The sequence below is a fragment of the Serinus canaria genome, chromosome 27 (genome assembly GCF_022539315.1).
Source record: "Serinus canaria isolate serCan28SL12 chromosome 27, serCan2020, whole genome shotgun sequence".
Classification (NCBI taxonomy): domain Eukaryota; kingdom Metazoa; phylum Chordata; class Aves; order Passeriformes; family Fringillidae; genus Serinus; species Serinus canaria.
The window spans coordinates 1,332,994-1,351,739 of record NC_066340.1 but is presented as its reverse complement, the minus strand read 5'-3'; the positions used below and the strand labels follow the sequence as shown (position 1 = coordinate 1,351,739).

The following is an 18,746-nucleotide window of genomic DNA, read 5'->3' as shown; positions in this document are numbered from 1 at the left end:
CTGTAAAATGCACAATTTTTATCTGGAGCTCCCCAGCCAGGAGCCTGCCTGTCATTCAGAATATTTTTGGCTCAGGGTTTTTAAAAAAACCTCTTCTTCTTCTCTCCTGGTTTGCACAAGACCCAATTATTTCTCATTTCCAAGGTATTTCTGGGGCTTTTTGGAACCTGCCACTTGATATTTTAATTCTGGGGCTGAAAGGGCCCCTGTCAAATGCTCTTCTCCTCCCATTCCTGCCTTTGGAGGATAAAAGGCATTTCTGCAAAGGTCTCAGTTCTGCCTGGGACCTTTCTCATCTCTCTGATCTCTTGGGGAAGTCTGAGGAGAACTTTTACCCCAGCAGAGTTGCAGGGTCACAACTGATTTAAAAAAAAAAAAATTAAAAAATTTAAATTTTAAAAAAATTAACTGATTTTTCAGTTTAATTTCTGGGAGAAATTGCTGAGTGATGAGATCCAGTTAGTGGGTCCTGGAGATGTCAGGAAACTTAATATAAGTCAGGTAACTTAATTAAATAAATAGGAGGGAGGTATTAAAATACCCATCATAGTTTTTGTATCCACATGTTCAAGGTATTTCACCTAAATAATCATTCAGATCCTGTTCTTCCACAAGGATGGCTGGTTTTTTCAGAAATCCATTTTTAAAACAAGGCTTGAAAACGTTGACAAATCCTCTGGCCACAGGAAAGTTTGTCCAAGCATGAACTGACCTTTCCTGAAAGTTTATTTTGCATTTAATCTAACTCAGAGTTTTCCTTCTGAAGAAGGCAGTGTGGCTGTGCACAGGCAGGCTGTTTGCTTCCATATATTCTGATTTATTTGATCAAAAATGTGTCTTGTTCACGTACCAAACTCATTCCCCAGACAAATACAAGATGTTTGGACAATGAAGTTTCATCTTCTCTCCTGCCCTTCTATCCTAGAGGGAGTTTGAGCAGCTTGCATTAGAATAATATGTATTTATTTCCTTCTGATTCCCAAATAATTTCACATGTGTGGCTGTCAGCAACTCGTGCAGGGCCAGGAGGTCCCTCCTGAGCCTCCTTTTCTCCAGGCTGAGCCCCTTTCCCAGCTCCATCCCCTTCCCTGGACTCACATTTGGGGTTCAGGTGGCATTTTGGGGCTTTGCTCCCATTTAGTGACAGATTTGTGATGAAATATTGAAGCCAGTAGAGGGAGCAGGAGTTTTCCATCCAATCCCACTGAAATTCCAGGGAGATGAAGTTACATCTTCTCACATCGAAAAGAAATTAAAAATCTCAGCATAAAAAAGGAATTCTCATCAACGCTTCAAAGGGAATTTATAAAAGGAAATATTCTCAATATTCTCAATTTGTTCAGCCAAACTGTTGGGAAGGTGGAAACTTTTAAGGGTTTGTATATCTGAAATAGTTTAAAAATGCAATCAAATCTTTTAAGAAAATAATGTGAAATTATTATTATGTGAAAATATTTGTGCAATGTGAAATTCAGTGAATTCAACATTTTCATCTGGAAAATCAGAAATCACTGAGATTTCTTCTAACTTGGGGATTTTCTGATTGGGAAAGTCAGAAATCACTGAGATTTTTTATAATTTGGGGATTTTCTGATTGGGAAAGTCAGAAATCACTGAGATTTTTTATAATTTGGGGATTTTCTGATTGGGAAACTCAGAAATCACTGAGATTTCTTCTAACTTTTCTGCTGGTACAGGCCTGGCCTCAGGATCAAACTTGAATTCCTTCCCTTAAAGCAGGATTTAAACAAAATCTGTAATCTGATCTATTGAAATGGATTTTTGGATTTTATTCAAGCAACCTAAAAGTAATGTTTCTCATAATTCTAGAGACTTAGTGAGTGTTAAATGTTTCTAAAGAAATAAATTGGTTTAGAACTATTCAATGTTGATTTTAGCTCAGTGTGTTGAATATATAAAATATTTTCTTGTCCAAGATGTGAGAGTTTTCCACATCACTTTTTTCCCCCAGTTCCTAAAGAGAAATATAATTTATATTCAGTGCTGCTTGTCCCTGGAAGTGTTAGTGCAGATTGTTGTTTATTCTCTTGACAGATGTTGAATCCTTATGGATTCACTTTAGGATTTTATTCCAGGTATGACCAATATTTTGATTTTTGAGGGGTTTTTAAGCTCAGCCCTGTCTGTGTGAAGCTTTTCCAAGATGCACAGACTCCACTTGGAGCACACCAAGCATTTTTTGGCTGCAGGGAGTTCCTGTGCCAGGTGGGAGGGATGACTCTGCAATTCCATCACTCAATTCTCTTCTTGGAGTTGCACTTGCCCTTCCTTTTATTTTGCCTTAAGGAACAGTAAATGTCTATAACTTGCTCATACTTTTAATGAAAAAAATCATCTTTTCTTTGGGAGAGGATTGACTTTTGAACCTTTTCAGGAGTTTCTCACTCTTCCAGTGCTTGCACAAACTTCTCCTCTCAGCCTGTCTGTGAGGACCATTTATTTTTTTTTAGTACCAGATATATTTTTAGATAACTCATGGATAATTTTTGCTAGAGCTTCCATCTATATCTGACCTATTTGAAGGAATTGTGGAAATTTTTGCTGCAAGATCTTTCTCAAGTGGGAGGATTTATGTTTCCCTTTTATATAATTTTCTTTTTGAGGGTGAGATCAGTCTAGAGGCCGACCCAAATTCTCTTAGTGTACAAAAACCCCTCAGAATCAAAGCAAGTTATGGACATTTTATAGAAGCTTTGATAAGGTGGCCAGACCTTGGTAGAACATATTTTTTATCACTTAAATATGTTTGAAAATCTTCAGAATGATTGTCAGCCATCACTTCTGCTCTGTTCCTGACTTGTGGTAGGCAGAAATAATCTGTTGAACTGGACCTTTGCACCATTCTTAGAGTCAGAAATAAAGATCATGGATTATCTCATTATTCTAACAGACAGATTTAAAAAGAGGCTTTTAATTTATATTCCAAATGCAGATTTAAAAACAGGCTTTTAATTTATATTTGGGTTTTTTTTTTTGTTATGATTTCAAGTGACACAATTTAATTATATGCTAAATACAGTCTGCTTTTGATTTATACATTATTATGGTGGCTTTAAAATTAATGAATGAATTACAGTGTATAATTTCCAAATATTATTAGCAACACATTTTTTTCCTCCATATATTTTTGTCATGAAGTCATCTTCCCTCATTAAAAAACAAGAAAAAGGAGGAGTTGTTTGTTTGATTTCCATGCTCAGTTATAGGTGTGTCTGGGTAAAAGTCACTTGATGTTAATGGAAAGAAGGATGCTGCTTTTTCTGGGTGAAACAGGTGAGGTGAATTGTACCCCAGATTAGAAGCACCTGCTTTTTTCCAGTAAATAACAGCTCCTGAGATGGTGAAGGTGCAGATCTGTGTCACTGATACCTGACCTGACTTAGGATTCATTCTGCTCCAGAATAACTCAGATATTGGCATACCTGATCTCTGATTTCCTACACATGCTGGAGAAAAACTTCCTTTCTATTGTGTCTGGAATTCCTGGGCAGGAATGCTGGCAGTGTCTCCTGCAGGAATAGGACTCAAGTTCATGAATTTAATATGACCAGGGTGTTTCCTTGCTGTGTTTTTTGTGCAGTAGGACCTTCATTTCAGCTCAGCCTTCCAAGTACTGCAGCAATAAAAATAAACACAAATGTACTTGCAGAGGCAAAGGATTTTTTTTTATATTAACCTGTGGCTCCTCTGAGAAGTCTTTTGCCCTCTGACCACTGGGTTGGTTTTATTGTTGGTTTGTTGGCTTTTTTTTTTCCTCCTGTGGATTTTCATGACTAATAAGCGACGTGAGGAGTTAATGCAGGATATCCCACAAGAAGACAAGAGGTCTTTTACAGTTTGAAGTCCATTTATCATTGAATTTCAGAGTGATTTGGGTTGGGAAGGGACCTTAAAGCCCATCCCAGGGTGCTCCAAGCCCCATCCAGCCTTGGACACCTGCAGGGATCCAGGGGCAGCCACAGCTGCTCTGGGAACCTCTGAGGTTGTCAGGCACCATCCCAGCAAGTGTCCCAAGCTCCTAAAAAGAAGAAGTTTTTGCCATAAAAATGTAGCAGGAGCAGGTGGAGGAAAAAAAAATAGCCAACATTTGGAAGGTGTTGAGGGATTTTAGCATCACGTTTGCTGGGTGATGCTGCCCTGGATCTGTGTTAGAGCTGCCTTGATAAACCAAACAAATCCAGAATTCCTGCTCTGCCCAAAGGCCTTTCCTCAAAGACAGAGGAACTTGGATGATAAATGGATGGACTTCAGTCTGTTTGTGAATTGCCAAAGGCTCTCAAGCCACGGTGCTATTTTATAGCAACAACAACAATAATAGAATGAATAGAATATAGAATAGAATGAATAGAATATGAATAGAATGAATAGAATATAGAATAGAATGAATAGAATATAGAATAGAATGAATAGAATATAGAATAGAATGAATATAGAATAGAATGAATAGAATATAGAATAGAATGAATGATATAGAATAGAATGAATAGAATATAGAATAGAATGAATAGAATATAGAATAGAATGAATGAATATAATAGAATGAATAGAATATAGAATAGAATAGAATGAATAGAATATAGAATAGAATGAATAGATATAGAATGAATGAATATAGAATAGAATGAATAGAATATAGAATAGAATGAATAGAATATAGAATAGAATGAATAGAATATGAATAGAATGAATAGAATATAGAATAGAATGAATAGAATATAGAATAGAATGAATAGAATATAGAATAGAATGAATAGAATATAGAATAGAATGAATAGAATATAGAATAGAATGAATAGAATATAGAATAGAATGAATAGAATATAGAATATAGAATAGAATGAATAGAATATAGAATAGAATGAATATAGAATAGAATGAATAGAATATAGAATAGAATGAATAGAATATAGAATAGAATGAATAGAATATAGAATAGAATGAATATAGAATAGAATGAATGAATATAGAATAGAATGAATAGAATATAGAATAGAATTAATGGAATATAGAATAGAATGAATAGACTATATAGAATAGAATAGAATATGAATAGAATGAATAGAATATAGAATAGAATGAATAGAATATAGAATAGAATGAATAGAATATAGAATAGAATGAATATAGAATATAGAATAGAATGAATAGAATATAGAATAGAATGAATATAGAATAGAATGAATAGAATATAGAATAGAATGAATAGAATATAATAGAATGAATAGAATATTAATAGAATGAATAGATATAGAATAGAATGATAGAATATAGAATAGAATGATAGCATATAGAATAGAATGAATAGAATATAGAATAGAATGAATAGATAGTAGAATAGAATGAAATAGAATATTTAATAGAATGAATAGAATATAGAATAGAATGAATGGAATAGAATAGAATGAATGGAATATAGATAGAATGAATGGAATATTGAATAGAATTAATAGAATATAGAATAGAATAATAGAATATAGAATAGAATATAGATATAGAATAGAATTAATAGAATATAGAGTAGAATTTATAATAGAATTAATCATAGAATTTGTAAGGGTGGTGCATATTGTTTTCTGAGGCTGAAAAATACAAATTAAGTGATCAGGAAGGACTTTTGGTTAAAAGAATTGTTTTCAGTACCAGACTGGGCTCCCTCTTCTCTCCTGCTCTGGCTGGGAAGCACTTTGCCCCTTCCCAGGCAGGTCTCACCCTGGGAGAGCAGCAGGCAGATGATGTGGCACGTGTCCTTTCTTAGCAGGCTGGAATCCATCGGGAATGCTGAGAGGAAGATTTGCAGCTCCCTCTCCTCCGCCGGCATCGCTGCGGCGGCTTCCAGGCTCAGGCTCTGCTCTGCCTCCTGCAGCAGCAGCTCCAGGATCCTCCCGGTGGGCTCTAGCCCCTGGAGCTGTCTGATTTATTTATTTCAAGGTTTTTTCCCCCCTCTGGGTCTTTGTTTTGGGAGCACAGTGGCAGCTGGGAGCCGCATCTCGGGGCGCCGTGCCGTGCCTGCGGGGATGCTCTGCAGGGCTGGGCTGCGATCGGATCCGTCCCTAACACCTTGACTGGCTTTGTGTGAGTCTTCCACCTTTTCCAGCTACAATTTGGATGTGATGTGGATTTAAACTATTGATTTATCAGCTCTTGCAGTGGAGTGTGCTCTGCTGGTTGCTGTGAGAGCAGCAGCACGTCCGATGCAGTCGCTTCCTGCCGCAGATTGCCCAGCATGCCTGCAGCAGCCTCACCCACCCTTGCATTCTTCTGCTTTAAAAATTGCTTGGTCAGATCAGAGATCTTGAGAGACCTTTAGTCACAGAGTGGGTTTTAAAGGCCTTGTAATTAAAGAGGAAACCAGAGATATTGGGCTGCTAGCACTTGATTTTGGATGAATCTTGTTATGTTTGCCTTTAAGGAGAATGCCTGGCAGGAGGTGCTGACAGAGCCGATGCCAGAGGTGCTGTGGGATTGACTGACACCAGAGGTGCTGGTGCAGATCTGGCTCCTGTTTGCAGCCCCCTCATGCTGGTTGTGGTGCTTTGTGCAGGGGATTTGGTTAGGAATGCTGAAACCTTGAGATTTTCTTTCCCTGTCAGAGCAGGCAGTTCAGAGAATCCAGCTGAGTGTGTTGGGGGGGATTTGTTGTGGCATTGGTTTTAATGGAGCTGCTGGAGTGGGGATGGGGGAGAGGAGGAATCAGGAGTGTTTCTCATACCTGGCTCTAGAGGAGAGGCTGCTCTGTTGATCCTGTGACTAATCATGAGCTTTGAGATCCCTTCTTGTGACTGAGAGAAGGAGTTAATAGCCATCACTGTTTGCTCTGTTCTTGACTCAGAATCAGGATCTCGACTCAGAATCAGGATCTCCAAATCCTTGTTGGGTTTCTGACCTGTGTCCAGCGTCCCAGGTGGACAGATGCTGCACAATGAGGAGACAGCAGCTTTCAAAAACTAAAATACTCTGTAAGAGTTAATGGATTTTCTTAACACTGAGATTTTTTTAAAGATCATGAAAGTTTTTCTCCCTTTCATAGTGAGATGCAGGAGAATATGAATTGCTGAGTCAATATTTACAATATTATTCACTTCCCTCGTGGCATTTGATTGTTTTCTCTTTGTTTGACAACTGTAAAGCTCCTTAAACAGGTTCATCTCAGTCTGTGCTGGTCTTTATTTTAAATTAACATGGATAGCTGTGTTCTCTAGCAATGATTTCACAACTGATTTACTTCTGGTGACCTATTTTAGCTGTTGCATTGAAGGATTTGTCAATAACTTTGGTGTTTGACCACCCTGGCAATCATTACAGCAACTGAGTCAATTGAACTTCAGGAATGATACTGAAAATGTTGTCTGAATAGTAGGTCATGTCTATAAACAATAGCTGTTCCTGAAGCAGATAGTAACAACTGCCTAAAATCACGAATAAATAAAATATCTAGGAGTGTTGCTGTGATGGCAGAGTCCCCATGCTCACACAGAGGTGGATGTAAATACGAGCACTTGGAAGTTAAAAACTGTGAGAATTAATATTCCCTTAGAAACAGTAATCTCCCCTTTTCTGCATGCCCAGTGAGGTAACTTCATCATTAAGTGTGGTATTGTTCCCTGCTCACCTTGCTCCTCCACTGCCAGGAGCAGAATATGCTCAACATTTTTATTTCTAGTGAAGAGAAAGAGAATTAAATAGTTCAGTTATTCCACTTTGAACTGTGGCTGTTCCTTTCCCTCCTTGGTTTCCACCGAGCTCCACCTTTGCTGCATCCATATCAGATGCACCAGAGGTTGTATGCTGACTGAAGATTTAATATTTGCTGAATCATCTGATTTATCTTTTCCTTTCCCACCTGCTAAATGCATTTTGGAGATTCATTTACTGTGAGCATTCTTCCCCCCTTAATGTGTTGTATAACTAGCAGGGAGATCCATCCCAGACTCAATTCCTGTTCCTCTTCTCCAGCCCAATGGCTTTGGCAGCACCATTTTGTGTGCCACCTTTGAGTGTTGGAGCATTTTGGGGAGTGGGACCCCAGATCTGCTCCCCCAGCCCCTCCCAAGGCAGGGTTTGATACCCCTGGGTAGTTTTTACAGCACAGGAGTTTTCTTCCCATGTGATCCAGGATCCATAGAATCATCAGAGATCTCAGGGGTGCCTTGGAAGGGACCTTAAAGCTCATCCAGTTCCACCCCCAAGCCCTGTGTGGTTTGGTGTCAGACACTTGCAAGGATGGTGAAACTTTCAGGGAGGGAGTTTGGAGAAATGCAGGGGTTCACCCCTGATTTTAATACTGGCACTTTCTTGTCTTTCGAAAAGTTTAGTTTGCATTTGGATTTGTGTTCATAGCTCAAAAGGGGTTTTGTTTTCTCCATGACTTGGAGGTTGTCTGTGGGGGCTCAGAGCCAGGGGCCACTCGGGGGGATGATGATGATGATGATGATGATGATGATGATGATGATGATATTGCAGTTGCAGTGTGACATCCTTCTGGCAGCCAGAGTCAGAAGGGAACTGGGCAGTGTCATGGTCTGTGGCCTCCCAGCCACTGTTGGCTGGTTGGGGTGGGTGCAGCTCATTTAAAACCAGAGTTCTGGGCTGCTGGAGCCAGCTGACCTTCACATGCAGCTGCTGTGTCAGCAGGGAGGGATGCAGAGGTGACAGAAATGGCATCTCTTCAAGGTGCCTGAGCATTGCTGCAGGAAAACTGAAAGCTGGGAGCATTTCACCAAGGGAAGAGGGAGCAGAAAAGCTCTCCTGGCCTGCCGTGGGGTTCCTCTCTTTTTGGGGGTGGGGGTAAATTCCAGTTTTTAGTCTCCATTTTAGTTCTGCTCTTGTGCTGCAATTCCCAACTTCCCATCAAGCCAGATATAGCTCAGATGGAGCAGGAGCTGATAAAGTTAAATTATGGCACAGCAGGCCTCTCCACCAAATAACTTCTATAGAGCTATCCAGAGATACAAATACATCAAAATTGCTTTTAGTGTCATCAAAACACATCAATGCTAAACCAGCTGTTGAGTTTTTAAACAGCTCTGTAAGAATTCAGTGGTTTCAAAACTGTTTTTAAAGATTTTAAAAGCTTCCCCTTCGTCTACCATAAGGAAAGAGCTGCTGAAACACAGCCTGAATTTGAAATCCCTCTGTTTTCTTTTTCCCCTCTGTGGAGTTGGGCTTCTTTTTGCTCTCAGCTGCCAGAGACTCCATGTACTCAAGCATCTCTATTGATGGGTGTATCTGTTGTTTCTAATCTGGTCAGTTGATCAATGAGGAGCAGCCTGTAATTAATTCTATAATATTGTACACAATGTCCCACCCTGCATTTCCACAGATGGATTTGGGATTTGTTAGCTGCTTTCCTAAACAGTTTCAAGAGGATGTGATAAGAGATTTTATTCTTCCCAGCCTTCCTGGTTTTTAGCAGACAAATAATTTTAAAGGGACACAGTTTCATATTCTGTATTTCAGATATTTTTAATTTTTTTTTCCTGGATCTCTTTATTCCAGTGCTTAATATTTTTATATTTTGATAGAACAGTCCAAAGTGAAGGAGCTCTTTGAAGATGCACAGTTTGATTTTTATCTCATTCAGATGTCTGTGGCATCAATAGGAGCAAGTAAAACCTTCTTCTATCCCCAAGGACCTCATGGATTTCACTGCAGTGAGCTGGGGCAAAGGTGGAAGGAGCAGCAGAGTCAAGCAGCAGTTTGCCCAGTTTCAATCTGCCAGAGGGACCTTTTGTGCTGCTGTTCCTCTGAGATAGGTGATGGGACTCAAGGAAAAGTTGCACCTGCCTGTCCAGTGTGATGTTCTACCTGTGCTGTTTTGGTTCTCGTGCAGATGGAGGGAACGAGGAGCCACCAGACCGAAGACAGGCAAGTGTAGACTCCCGTCAGAGCCGAGCTGGGCAAGGTAAAACCTGAGTCTTGTTCTGCCTCGGGGACTCCTCTCATGTGTTCACCTTTGGCATCTCCCTCCTGTCGTGTTTCTGGTCACACTGTGTCACCTGACAGACTTTGCACCCATGGTTGTTACCCACACAGCTCCCCACGTGCTGAGAGTGACCAACCAGGCAATCTGTGGTGCCTGAAGCCAGCTCCTGGTGCAGCTCAGGTGCACCTGCAGAGTGCAGGTGTGTGTGCTGCAGCCACAGGGGCAGTGCTCTGCTGCTGGAGCTGGAATTCTTCAGCACCTGCCAGCCCAAACCAGCACTCGCTTTCCAAGTTTATATTTGTCCTGCCCTTGATATCAGAGAGCTGCAGGCAGGGTCACCAGAACCAGGCAGGGTCCACCAGAACCAGGCAGGGTCACCAGAACCAGGCAGGGTCACCAGAACCAGGCAGGGTCACCAGAACCAGGCAGGGTCACCAGAACCAGGCAGGGTCACCAGAACCAGGCAGGGTCACCAGAACCAGGCAGGGTCACCAGAACCAGGTTATCCCAAGCCCTGGGATGTGATAGAAAAGGACCTTTGTGAACCTTTCTGGGGCTGAGCTGCCCCACGTTGCATCTTCTGCTTTGGTTTGTTTCATCCCAGAGGACGAGGACAAAAGGTCCAAGGAGGGAAGTCCTAAACCCAGGGTTTATATTCTTTAAATAACAATCCAGCAGACTCTTTTGTTGAGTATCTGTCACTCAGAGGAGGTTTGGTGGTTGGTTAACCCCACACAGAGTCCTCTCATGGGGATTTCTGTCCCTGACAGCAGCTGCTCTTAGATGTGTGCTGGGTTAGGTGTCCTTTGAAGCAGCTTTACTAAGTTTTAAGCATTTTCTCATTTGTGAGAGTTGTGAAAATGTTGTATTCTCACACAGCTTTGAGACTGAGCAGCATTTTTTGTGAGTAAGGGCTCTGGTGGGCTCTGTGCTCATTGATTTACTCTGGGATTGCAGCAATAATTTTCCTTTCATTTAGGCTCAAGCCTGTTGTTGTCATGGTGTCCTAATGTCTTATTATGGGGACATTTTCTCCGGAGAATTGTCCTTTTTTGGCACTATTCCAGTGTTGCCTGGGTGAGGTGATTTTGAGTCATTGAAGCTGTGATCAGAATTAGGGGGATTGGAATTGATAGTTAAAACCATGAAGCTCACAAGTGTCAACTGCTCTTTTCACGTAGGATCTTTCAATTGTTGTGTTTAAATTTATTCTTTTTTATTTTATTGTTTTAAAGTAGAGTTAAAGTAAAATCAGGAAGGAACCAGAGGATTTATAGCTGTACATCTGGTAGCATGCATAGAAGGAGGGCTTTGATGTTGAGAGAGAGTGGCTGTTCTTCCTCACTCTGAGCTCAGGTGGAGCTGTGGCTGTGTCACTGTGCCACAGGCTGTGCCTTGGAGCTGTGGCTGTGTCACTGTGCCCCGGGTTGTGCCTTGGAGCTGTGGCTGTGTCACTGTGCCCCGGGTTGTGCCTTGGAGCTGTGGCTGTGTCACTGTGCCCCGGGTTGTGCCTTGGAGCTGTGGCTGTGTCACTGTGCCAGAGGCTGTGCCTTGGAGCTGTGGCTGTGTCACTGTGCCAGAGGCTGTGCCTTGGAGCTGTGGCTGTGTCACTGTGCCAGAGGCTGTGCCTTGGAGCTGTGGCTGTGTCACTGTGCCAGAGGCTGTGCCTTGGAGCTGTGGCTGTGTCACTGTGCCAGAGGCTGTGCCTTGGAGCTGTGGCTGTGTCACTGTGCCCCGGGCTGTGCCTTGGAGCTCAGGTGGAGCTGTGGCTGTGTCACTGTGCCAGGGGCTGTGCCTTGGAGCTGTGGCTGTGTCACTGTGCCAGAGGCTGTGCCTTGGAGCTCAGATGAAGCTGTGGCTGTGTCACTGTGCCAGGGGCTGTGCCTTGGAGCTCAGATGGAGCTGTGGCTGTGTCACTGTGCCAGGGGCTGTGCCTTGGAGCCCAGATGGAGCTGTGGCTGTGTCACTGTGCCAGGGGCTGTGCCTTGGAGCTCAGATGGAGCTGTGGCTGTGTCACTGTGCCACAGGCTGTGCCTTGGAGCTCAGGTGAAGCTGTGGCTGTGTCACTGTGCCAGAAGCTGTGCCTTGGAGCTCAGATGGAGCTGTGGCTGTGTCACTGTGCCAGAAGCTGTGCCTTGGAGCTCAGATGGAGCTGTGGCTGTGTCACAGTGCCAGAGGCTGTGCCTTGGAGCTCAGGTGAAGCTGTGGCTGTGTCACTGTGCCACAGGCTCTGCTCTGGGTGCCTGGCCTGTCCTTCTCTGTGTCTGGCTTGTGTCCAGTGGTTCCTTGTTCTGGGGCACAGCAGCTCAGATGCAGTTGCTGCTGGGAGCTATCTGAGCACATTCTGATCTCTCAAGTTCCTTTTCAGCCCAGCTGTTCTGGATCTCTGCTGCTCTGGGAAAGGCATGGGTTTGGGCAGAGTGTTTTTTGCAAATCCTTTTGGAAGAGTCACTGATCTGTACCTCTTTGGTGACTGACTGAAGGAACTGCAGTAACCAGCTAGAACTTTCAGCCTGAGAGGGAATGGAAGGGAAAATGGTTAAAAAGCTTCCAAGTTCTTGGAGCAACAAGTTTCTGAGCTGAATATTTCCATTTGGATCAGTGGATGCAATTGTAGAGGCAGGCTTTCTGCAGTGTGGAAGGAGAAGTCTCTCTGCTCTACAGAAGCATTATCTCTAACTTTTCCCAGCTGTGCCCATCACTTGAAATCTTTCTGCACCTGCTGCTGGGTATTTTTCGTGATGGTGGCTTGAGGAAGTTTATTATCCTTGGATAAAGCACCCAGCTGAAATGGGGCAGTTGTCTTCCTGTGGGATGTCCAGGTGTCTTCAAAGCTTCATTGGCAGGACAAGAGGAAACAGCCTCAAGTTGTGCCAGGGGAGGTTTAGGTCAGAGGTTTGGGTTAGGTTGGTTTAGGAAAATATTTTTGGAGCATCCCTGGAAGTGTTCCAAAAACGTGTGAATGTGGCACTCAGGGACATGGTTTAGTGGTGAACATCGTGGTGAGGCTGGGCTGATGGTTGGACTTGATGATCTTAAAGGTCTTTTCCAACCTGAGAGATTCTGTGGTGATCTTGTAAAACTCCAAGAAATAACTTATTAGTTCAAGTATGCACTTTGCAGTAACATTTTATTTAAATGTATTATATAAACAAACTGTTAAAGTTCCAGTTCAGCCCCAGTTCTAGGGTTTGGTAAGCCCAGGGTTTGATTCTTTCTGATCAAAACAAATTCCAGACTCTTTCAGGGGTTTTGCTCTGCCAAGGAGGAGAGAGAAATTCTGTTATGTGTGAAATGAAGGTTGTACCTTGTGGATGTTTTGTGAGTTCTCTCTTTTGTTGTAAAGCCTTTGAATTTAAGAGGGAAAACTCTACCCACCTATAATTACTTTTATTTTTTATATAACATACTGCCCTTGATTTTAATCAGATTGATCAAAGGCACTGGGAGCTTACACCATAATAACCACTGAAATGCACTTAGACTTGTGAGTCTTTCCCAGACTTTGAGCTGCAGGAGATGCCCATGGTTTATGGTTCCCTAAAATTTATCCTGAGGCAACTGAAATTATTTTTAAGAATCAAAATCATTGGTGGCAAATCTGTTTTTTTCATGCCTGGTGCCAAATGTGTTTTAAAAACCCCTGAGTGATGAGCAAGGAGTGCTGAGAGCCATTCCTGACTGCTGGCACCAGCACTGGATGCATTTCAGCCCTCTAGAACCCTTTGGGAGCTGGGCCAAGAGTTTGGACAATTATTTCAACATGGGTTGGCTTTTTGGATCTGGTTTTGGCAGAGCTGGAGGTTTGTCCTCCCTGCCACTCCTGGTGAGCCTGGCTGGGCTGGCAGAGCCTGCAGAGAGCTCCTGGTGACTGGGAGTGAGGAGCAAGCAGGCAGTGAGTTTGTTTTGAGCTGTCCAAAGCAGGCAAGGTGGGAAGGGTGTTAATGCACATCTGGCTTTGATGTAAAGAGCATTACAGGACTGCTGAGAGCCATTCCTGACTGCTGGCACCAGCACTGGATGCATTTCAGCCCTCTAGAGCCCTTTGGGAGCTGGGCCAAGAGTTTTGACAATTATTTCAAATAATAATTTGAAATAATTGGGTTTTTCTGCTGATTGTAGGCAACATGTTGGGTTGTTCACATTGTACTGTGGATATTGGGAATACAGCTTTTCCATCTCTGAAGTGCCATGCATTTGAGGCTCTTCCCCTTCAGTCTTATTCCCACTCTTGCCCATCTCCCTTTCTGTCCAGCAAACATTTTCTCTTTTAAAAACACTCTCCCAAGCCATTGAGAGCAGCACAGCTATCCAGTGGAAATCCAGGGAGCAATGTCAAACATCAGCACTCAATAAGAGCTGAAATCTGTCTTGTAAAGAGTGACACAAGTCTGGCCTTCTCACATGATTGAAAAATCAGTGAAATATGAGTGCTAACAGTTTGGGGTTGGTTTTGCATATGAATTATTGGTTGTCTGGGTTAGGTTGTTCATCTTAGTGACAAGAGTGGAGATCCAGGTGTCCTTGACCCCGAGGTTTCCATGTCTGCTGCTGACAGGAGGAACCTTATGGCTCCTGACTCTTGCTGATCTGGACCCCTCACTGTTCATTAATATTGATTGCAATTAGGGTCGAGTCCTTTTATTATTCTGTCTTCACTTGTTCTCATGCTGTTCCTGTATTGCATTGTGGATGTGTAGGGATGCAACCCCCACATTGGCTTTGTGTGGCTCTTGGAGAGCTGGAGCTTCTGGCTGGTTTTAGAGGCATTTGTTCTTCATTTTATTTGGGTTTTTTTAGGCTAAAGGTCCTCCTATTGAAATTTAATTTAGCTGTTTTTTTATTAGAAAGCGCCAGTCTAAAAACTACAGTAATTATATTGAAAACTAGTGACTCAAAGACTCTGAAAGACAAATTAACAACACTGAAAGAAATTCTTCATGGTTCTGTGTGTCAGTTCTTTCCTCGGGGTCACCATTTGTGACAAGTGATCACAGGGGTCCCAGGATGAGGGAAGAGATGAGAAAGTTGACTCCATGTTTCAGAAAGCTGATTTATTATATTAATATTGATACATATTATATTAAAAATATACTAAAAGGATTTCAGCAGAAGGCTGGCTTAGAATAGAAAAGGAATGAATAACAAAGGTTTGTGTCTGACTGAGATGGTCTGGACAGCTGGGCTGGGATTGGCCATTGATTAGAAACAATCACAGAGACCAATCCCAGATCCACCTGCTGCACCCACAGCAGCAGAGAATCATTGTTTGCATTTTGTTCCTGAGGCCTCTCAGCTTCTCAGGAGGAAAAATCCTAAGGAAAGGATTTTTGATAAAATATCATGGCTACAGTTCTGCTGCTCATCTCCTAGAGAGAGGGGCTGAGATGCCCTTTAGAACTTCTTCGAGGGACATCTTCAGTGTTGTGCTGCTCATCTCCTAGAGAGGTGCTGAGATGCTCTGTAAAATCATTCCAAGATATCTTCATGGTTCTGCTGTTCATCTCCTAGAGAGAGGTGCTGAGATGCTCTGTAAAATTATTTCAAGGGACATCTTCAGTGTTGTGCTGCTCATCTCAGAGAGAGGTGCTGAGATGCTCATTTAAATTATTTCCAGGGACATTTTCCTGGTTCTGCTGCTCATCTAGAGAGAGGTGCTGAGATGCTCTGTAAAATTATTTTAAGGGATGTTTTCATGGTTGTGCTGCTCATCTAGAGAGAGGTGCTGAGATGTCCTTTAGAACTTCTTCGAGGGACATCTTCAGTGTTGTGCTGCTCATCTCATAGAGGTGCTGAGATTTATTTCAAGGGACGTTTTCCTGGTTGTGCTGCTCATCTAGAGAGAGGTGCTGAGATGCTCTGTAAAATCATTCCAAGGCACATCTTCATGGTTCTGCTGTTCATCTCCTAGAGGTGCTGAGATTTATTTCAAGGGACGTTTTCATGGTTGTGCTGCTCATCTCATAGAGGTGCTGAGATTTATTTCAAGGGACGTTTTCATGGTTGTGCTGCTCATCTCATAGAGGTTTTGAGATGCCCTTTAGAACCTCTTTGAGGGACGCGTCACGAGCGCGCAAAGCCAACAAGCATTTGCCAAGCCAGCTCTGCCCAGGGCTCCCACCAGCCAGCCCTTTTGCACTGCTGGAAGGAGGATCCTTTCCCTTTGCATTCCAACCAAGTGGTGTTTTCTTTTCCCTCTGCCCACCAGGCACCTCCACAGAGAACGACTGTGCTTTCGAGCCCGACTACGCCATCCCGGCGCTCGCAGTGACCGAAGGTATGCAGCACATTCGGATAATGGAGGGCATGTCCCGCTCCCTTCCATCCTCCCCCTTACTCACACATCAGTCTATCAGTGTTCGGCTCCAACCTGTGAAGAAGTTAACTGGTAAGGACTTAAATAAAGTTCACTGGGGCTTTTAAGGTCCGTTGGTGCAAAAATCTGTAAGAAAAAACAAACAAACAAACAAAAGCTTGGAATGGTTTCTGTGTGGAAGTCATTCCTTTGTTTGTTACAGGATTGGCTTCAGTCAAAGCTGGGGATGGATTGGATTTGGACAGAGAAATCTTTGCTGAAAAAGGTCTCTCTGGTTTACAAATATTCTCTCATTTTTGAGAAATTTCTATCAGAGTGTGTTTCAGTTCCACTTTGTGTTGCTGTTATGCACTGTGGAAGCATTACAGTGATTTTAAAGAAGTTGATGCTTAAATTTTGAATGTCGAGAGAACAACAGAGAAATTATTAACTTCTGTAGCAAAGTGATTTTTTTTTTTGGTTCATGCATATTTTTAGGTACTGCTTTGTTTATCTAACCTGTATGAATACCTAGAGATGAGGCAGTAGTTTGATTTTCAAATGCACTTGGAGTCCAACATCCATATAAAAGCCTGAAAAGAAATATTTCTGCTGGTAACAGTTTGTGAGAAACTTGCTTTTTGCCTAAAGTCTGACCCCCTCTGTGCCCAGCTTTTTAAAAAAGAGTTTTTGTGGGATATCATCTGATCTATGTGTACAGAAAGGGAGCTTTGAGGCACTTGGTGCCTTTTGTTTCCTCTGCCCTCTGGTGAAAGGAGAACTTGGAAAGGATTGGGCAGAGAGATTCTGTTCCTGTCATAATTCTGTGTGTGCAGAGGGGTTGGTGAGGGGGTGGGACCTCACCCTTATGCTACATAAAAACCTTTCTCTTTTAATTTCTTTTTTTAAATAAAAATTGATGTCCATTCACCAGTATCTGAAGGAGCCTAGAGCCAAAGAGGGACTTTCTGTTGGGAGCTGGAGTGGCAGGAGAAGGGGGAATTGGGTTCAGACTGCAAGAGGGGAGATTTAGATGAAATTCCTGGCTGTGGGCATGGTGAGGCCCTGGCACAGGTTGCCCAGTCCCTGGAAGTGTCCAAGGCCAGGTTGGATGGGGCTTGGAGCAACCTGGGACAGTGGGAGGTGTCCCTGCCATGGCAGGGGTTGGGCTTTAATCTCCTTTCCAACCCAAACCATTCCATATTTCTATGATAATATAATCTTTTAAAGTTCTCTAATCTGTCTGCCTTTAACCAAAGCAGCTTTTCATCCACAGAAAAGTTGAAAAATGTCCATTTTTGGTAAAAAGCCTCAGGAGCACATTCCACAGAGGGAGAGTTTTCTACCCAGAGGCACTAAGGTCACTCACTCACATCTTGGTATCTGGGTTCAGAGGGTGATAAATATTCCACCTGGGTGCAGTTTCCACTCTGCTGAATAGTCTGGTGATTAAAAAAAAACCTGAAATCATTGTCACTCTAAGGGGTGAGGTAATAGCCAGCATAAGTAATCAGCTCTCCCCCTCCTGCCTGTGTCACCTCTGGTTTAGCACTGGCTGAAAGCATACTTCAATCAGCACATTCAACCTCAGTCTGTTATAATCTCAGTTATTTAATTATTTTTTATATGATAGTGGCTTTATTAACAAAAAAATAATGTGAAAAATATGTAATAAAGGGAAAGAAAACACCCCACCCTGCCAGCCCAGGTGAGGTAATGGAAGGCACCATTTTGGTTTGGGTCTGCAATAAAATTAAAAACTTAAAAGTTCCTGTGCTCGCTGCACAAAGAGCAGCTGATGTTGAAACAATGGGCTTAAATATTCTGCTGTAGCTCAAGGGTGTGTTATTGCTGACTCAAAGCAATAATGAAAATAATGCAGGTGCTCTGTGTACCTGCCTTGAGGACAGCAGTGCTTTCCAGGAGGCTGCTTGGGGATGGATGTGTCTAAGTGCTTTTGGGAATTGATGCCAAAAATGCATCCATTAGGTTAATAAGGGAGATACTGGGCTGAAAGAGTCAGCTCATGGCTTTTTTCTTCCACTCCTGTGGAACCCACCATTTGCTGAGGGTTTGCACAAAGCCCTGTGCTGCATCCTCCTCCTCCTCCTCCTCCTCCTCCTCCTCCTCAGGAAGGAGTGTTCATTTGCATATTGTGCATTTATGTGCACAGGGATAATTTTATTCATCACTGTACTTGGTTATTGCCATTTTTTCTATTGAATGACAGATTGCCAGCATTGGGATTCTCTTAGAAAGAGCCTGAGTGTGAGTGCCTGTGCTGAGAGTGAGGAGGGGAGAATATTAGCAAGAAATTGAGGGAAGAAATTGTGTTTTTCTAGCAAAAACCTGGCCTGGATGTTTCAGTTTGGATTCTCAGAGGTCTGATCCTGCTGTATCCACTGTGAATTAGTGTCCTCAGAGCCATGGGCCTGGGGAAGTGGTTTCATTGCAGATCCTCTCTGTGAGGGCATTCCTCCCTTGTGTTTGGGGAATGTGGGAACTTCC

The 18,746-nt window shown here is 42.6% G+C and overlaps 1 protein-coding gene across 6 annotated transcripts in view; it reads left to right on the top strand.

The window, feature by feature from the left end:
* Positions 1 to 18,746, top strand: part of TANC2 (tetratricopeptide repeat, ankyrin repeat and coiled-coil containing 2) — a 163,837-nt gene that overhangs the window by 39,628 nt on the left and 105,463 nt on the right. For 3 of the 6 annotated variants that reach the window (XM_050985766.1, XM_050985763.1, XM_050985765.1), the window contains 2 exons: positions 9,851 to 9,922; positions 16,152 to 16,331. In XM_050985766.1, the coding sequence (XP_050841723.1) occupies positions 9,851 to 9,922; positions 16,152 to 16,331 (252 nt within the window). The remainder of the gene's footprint in view (positions 1 to 9,850; positions 9,923 to 16,151; positions 16,332 to 18,746) is intronic. The other 3 variants (XM_050985769.1, XM_050985768.1, XM_050985767.1) reach the window with 2 other exon arrangements.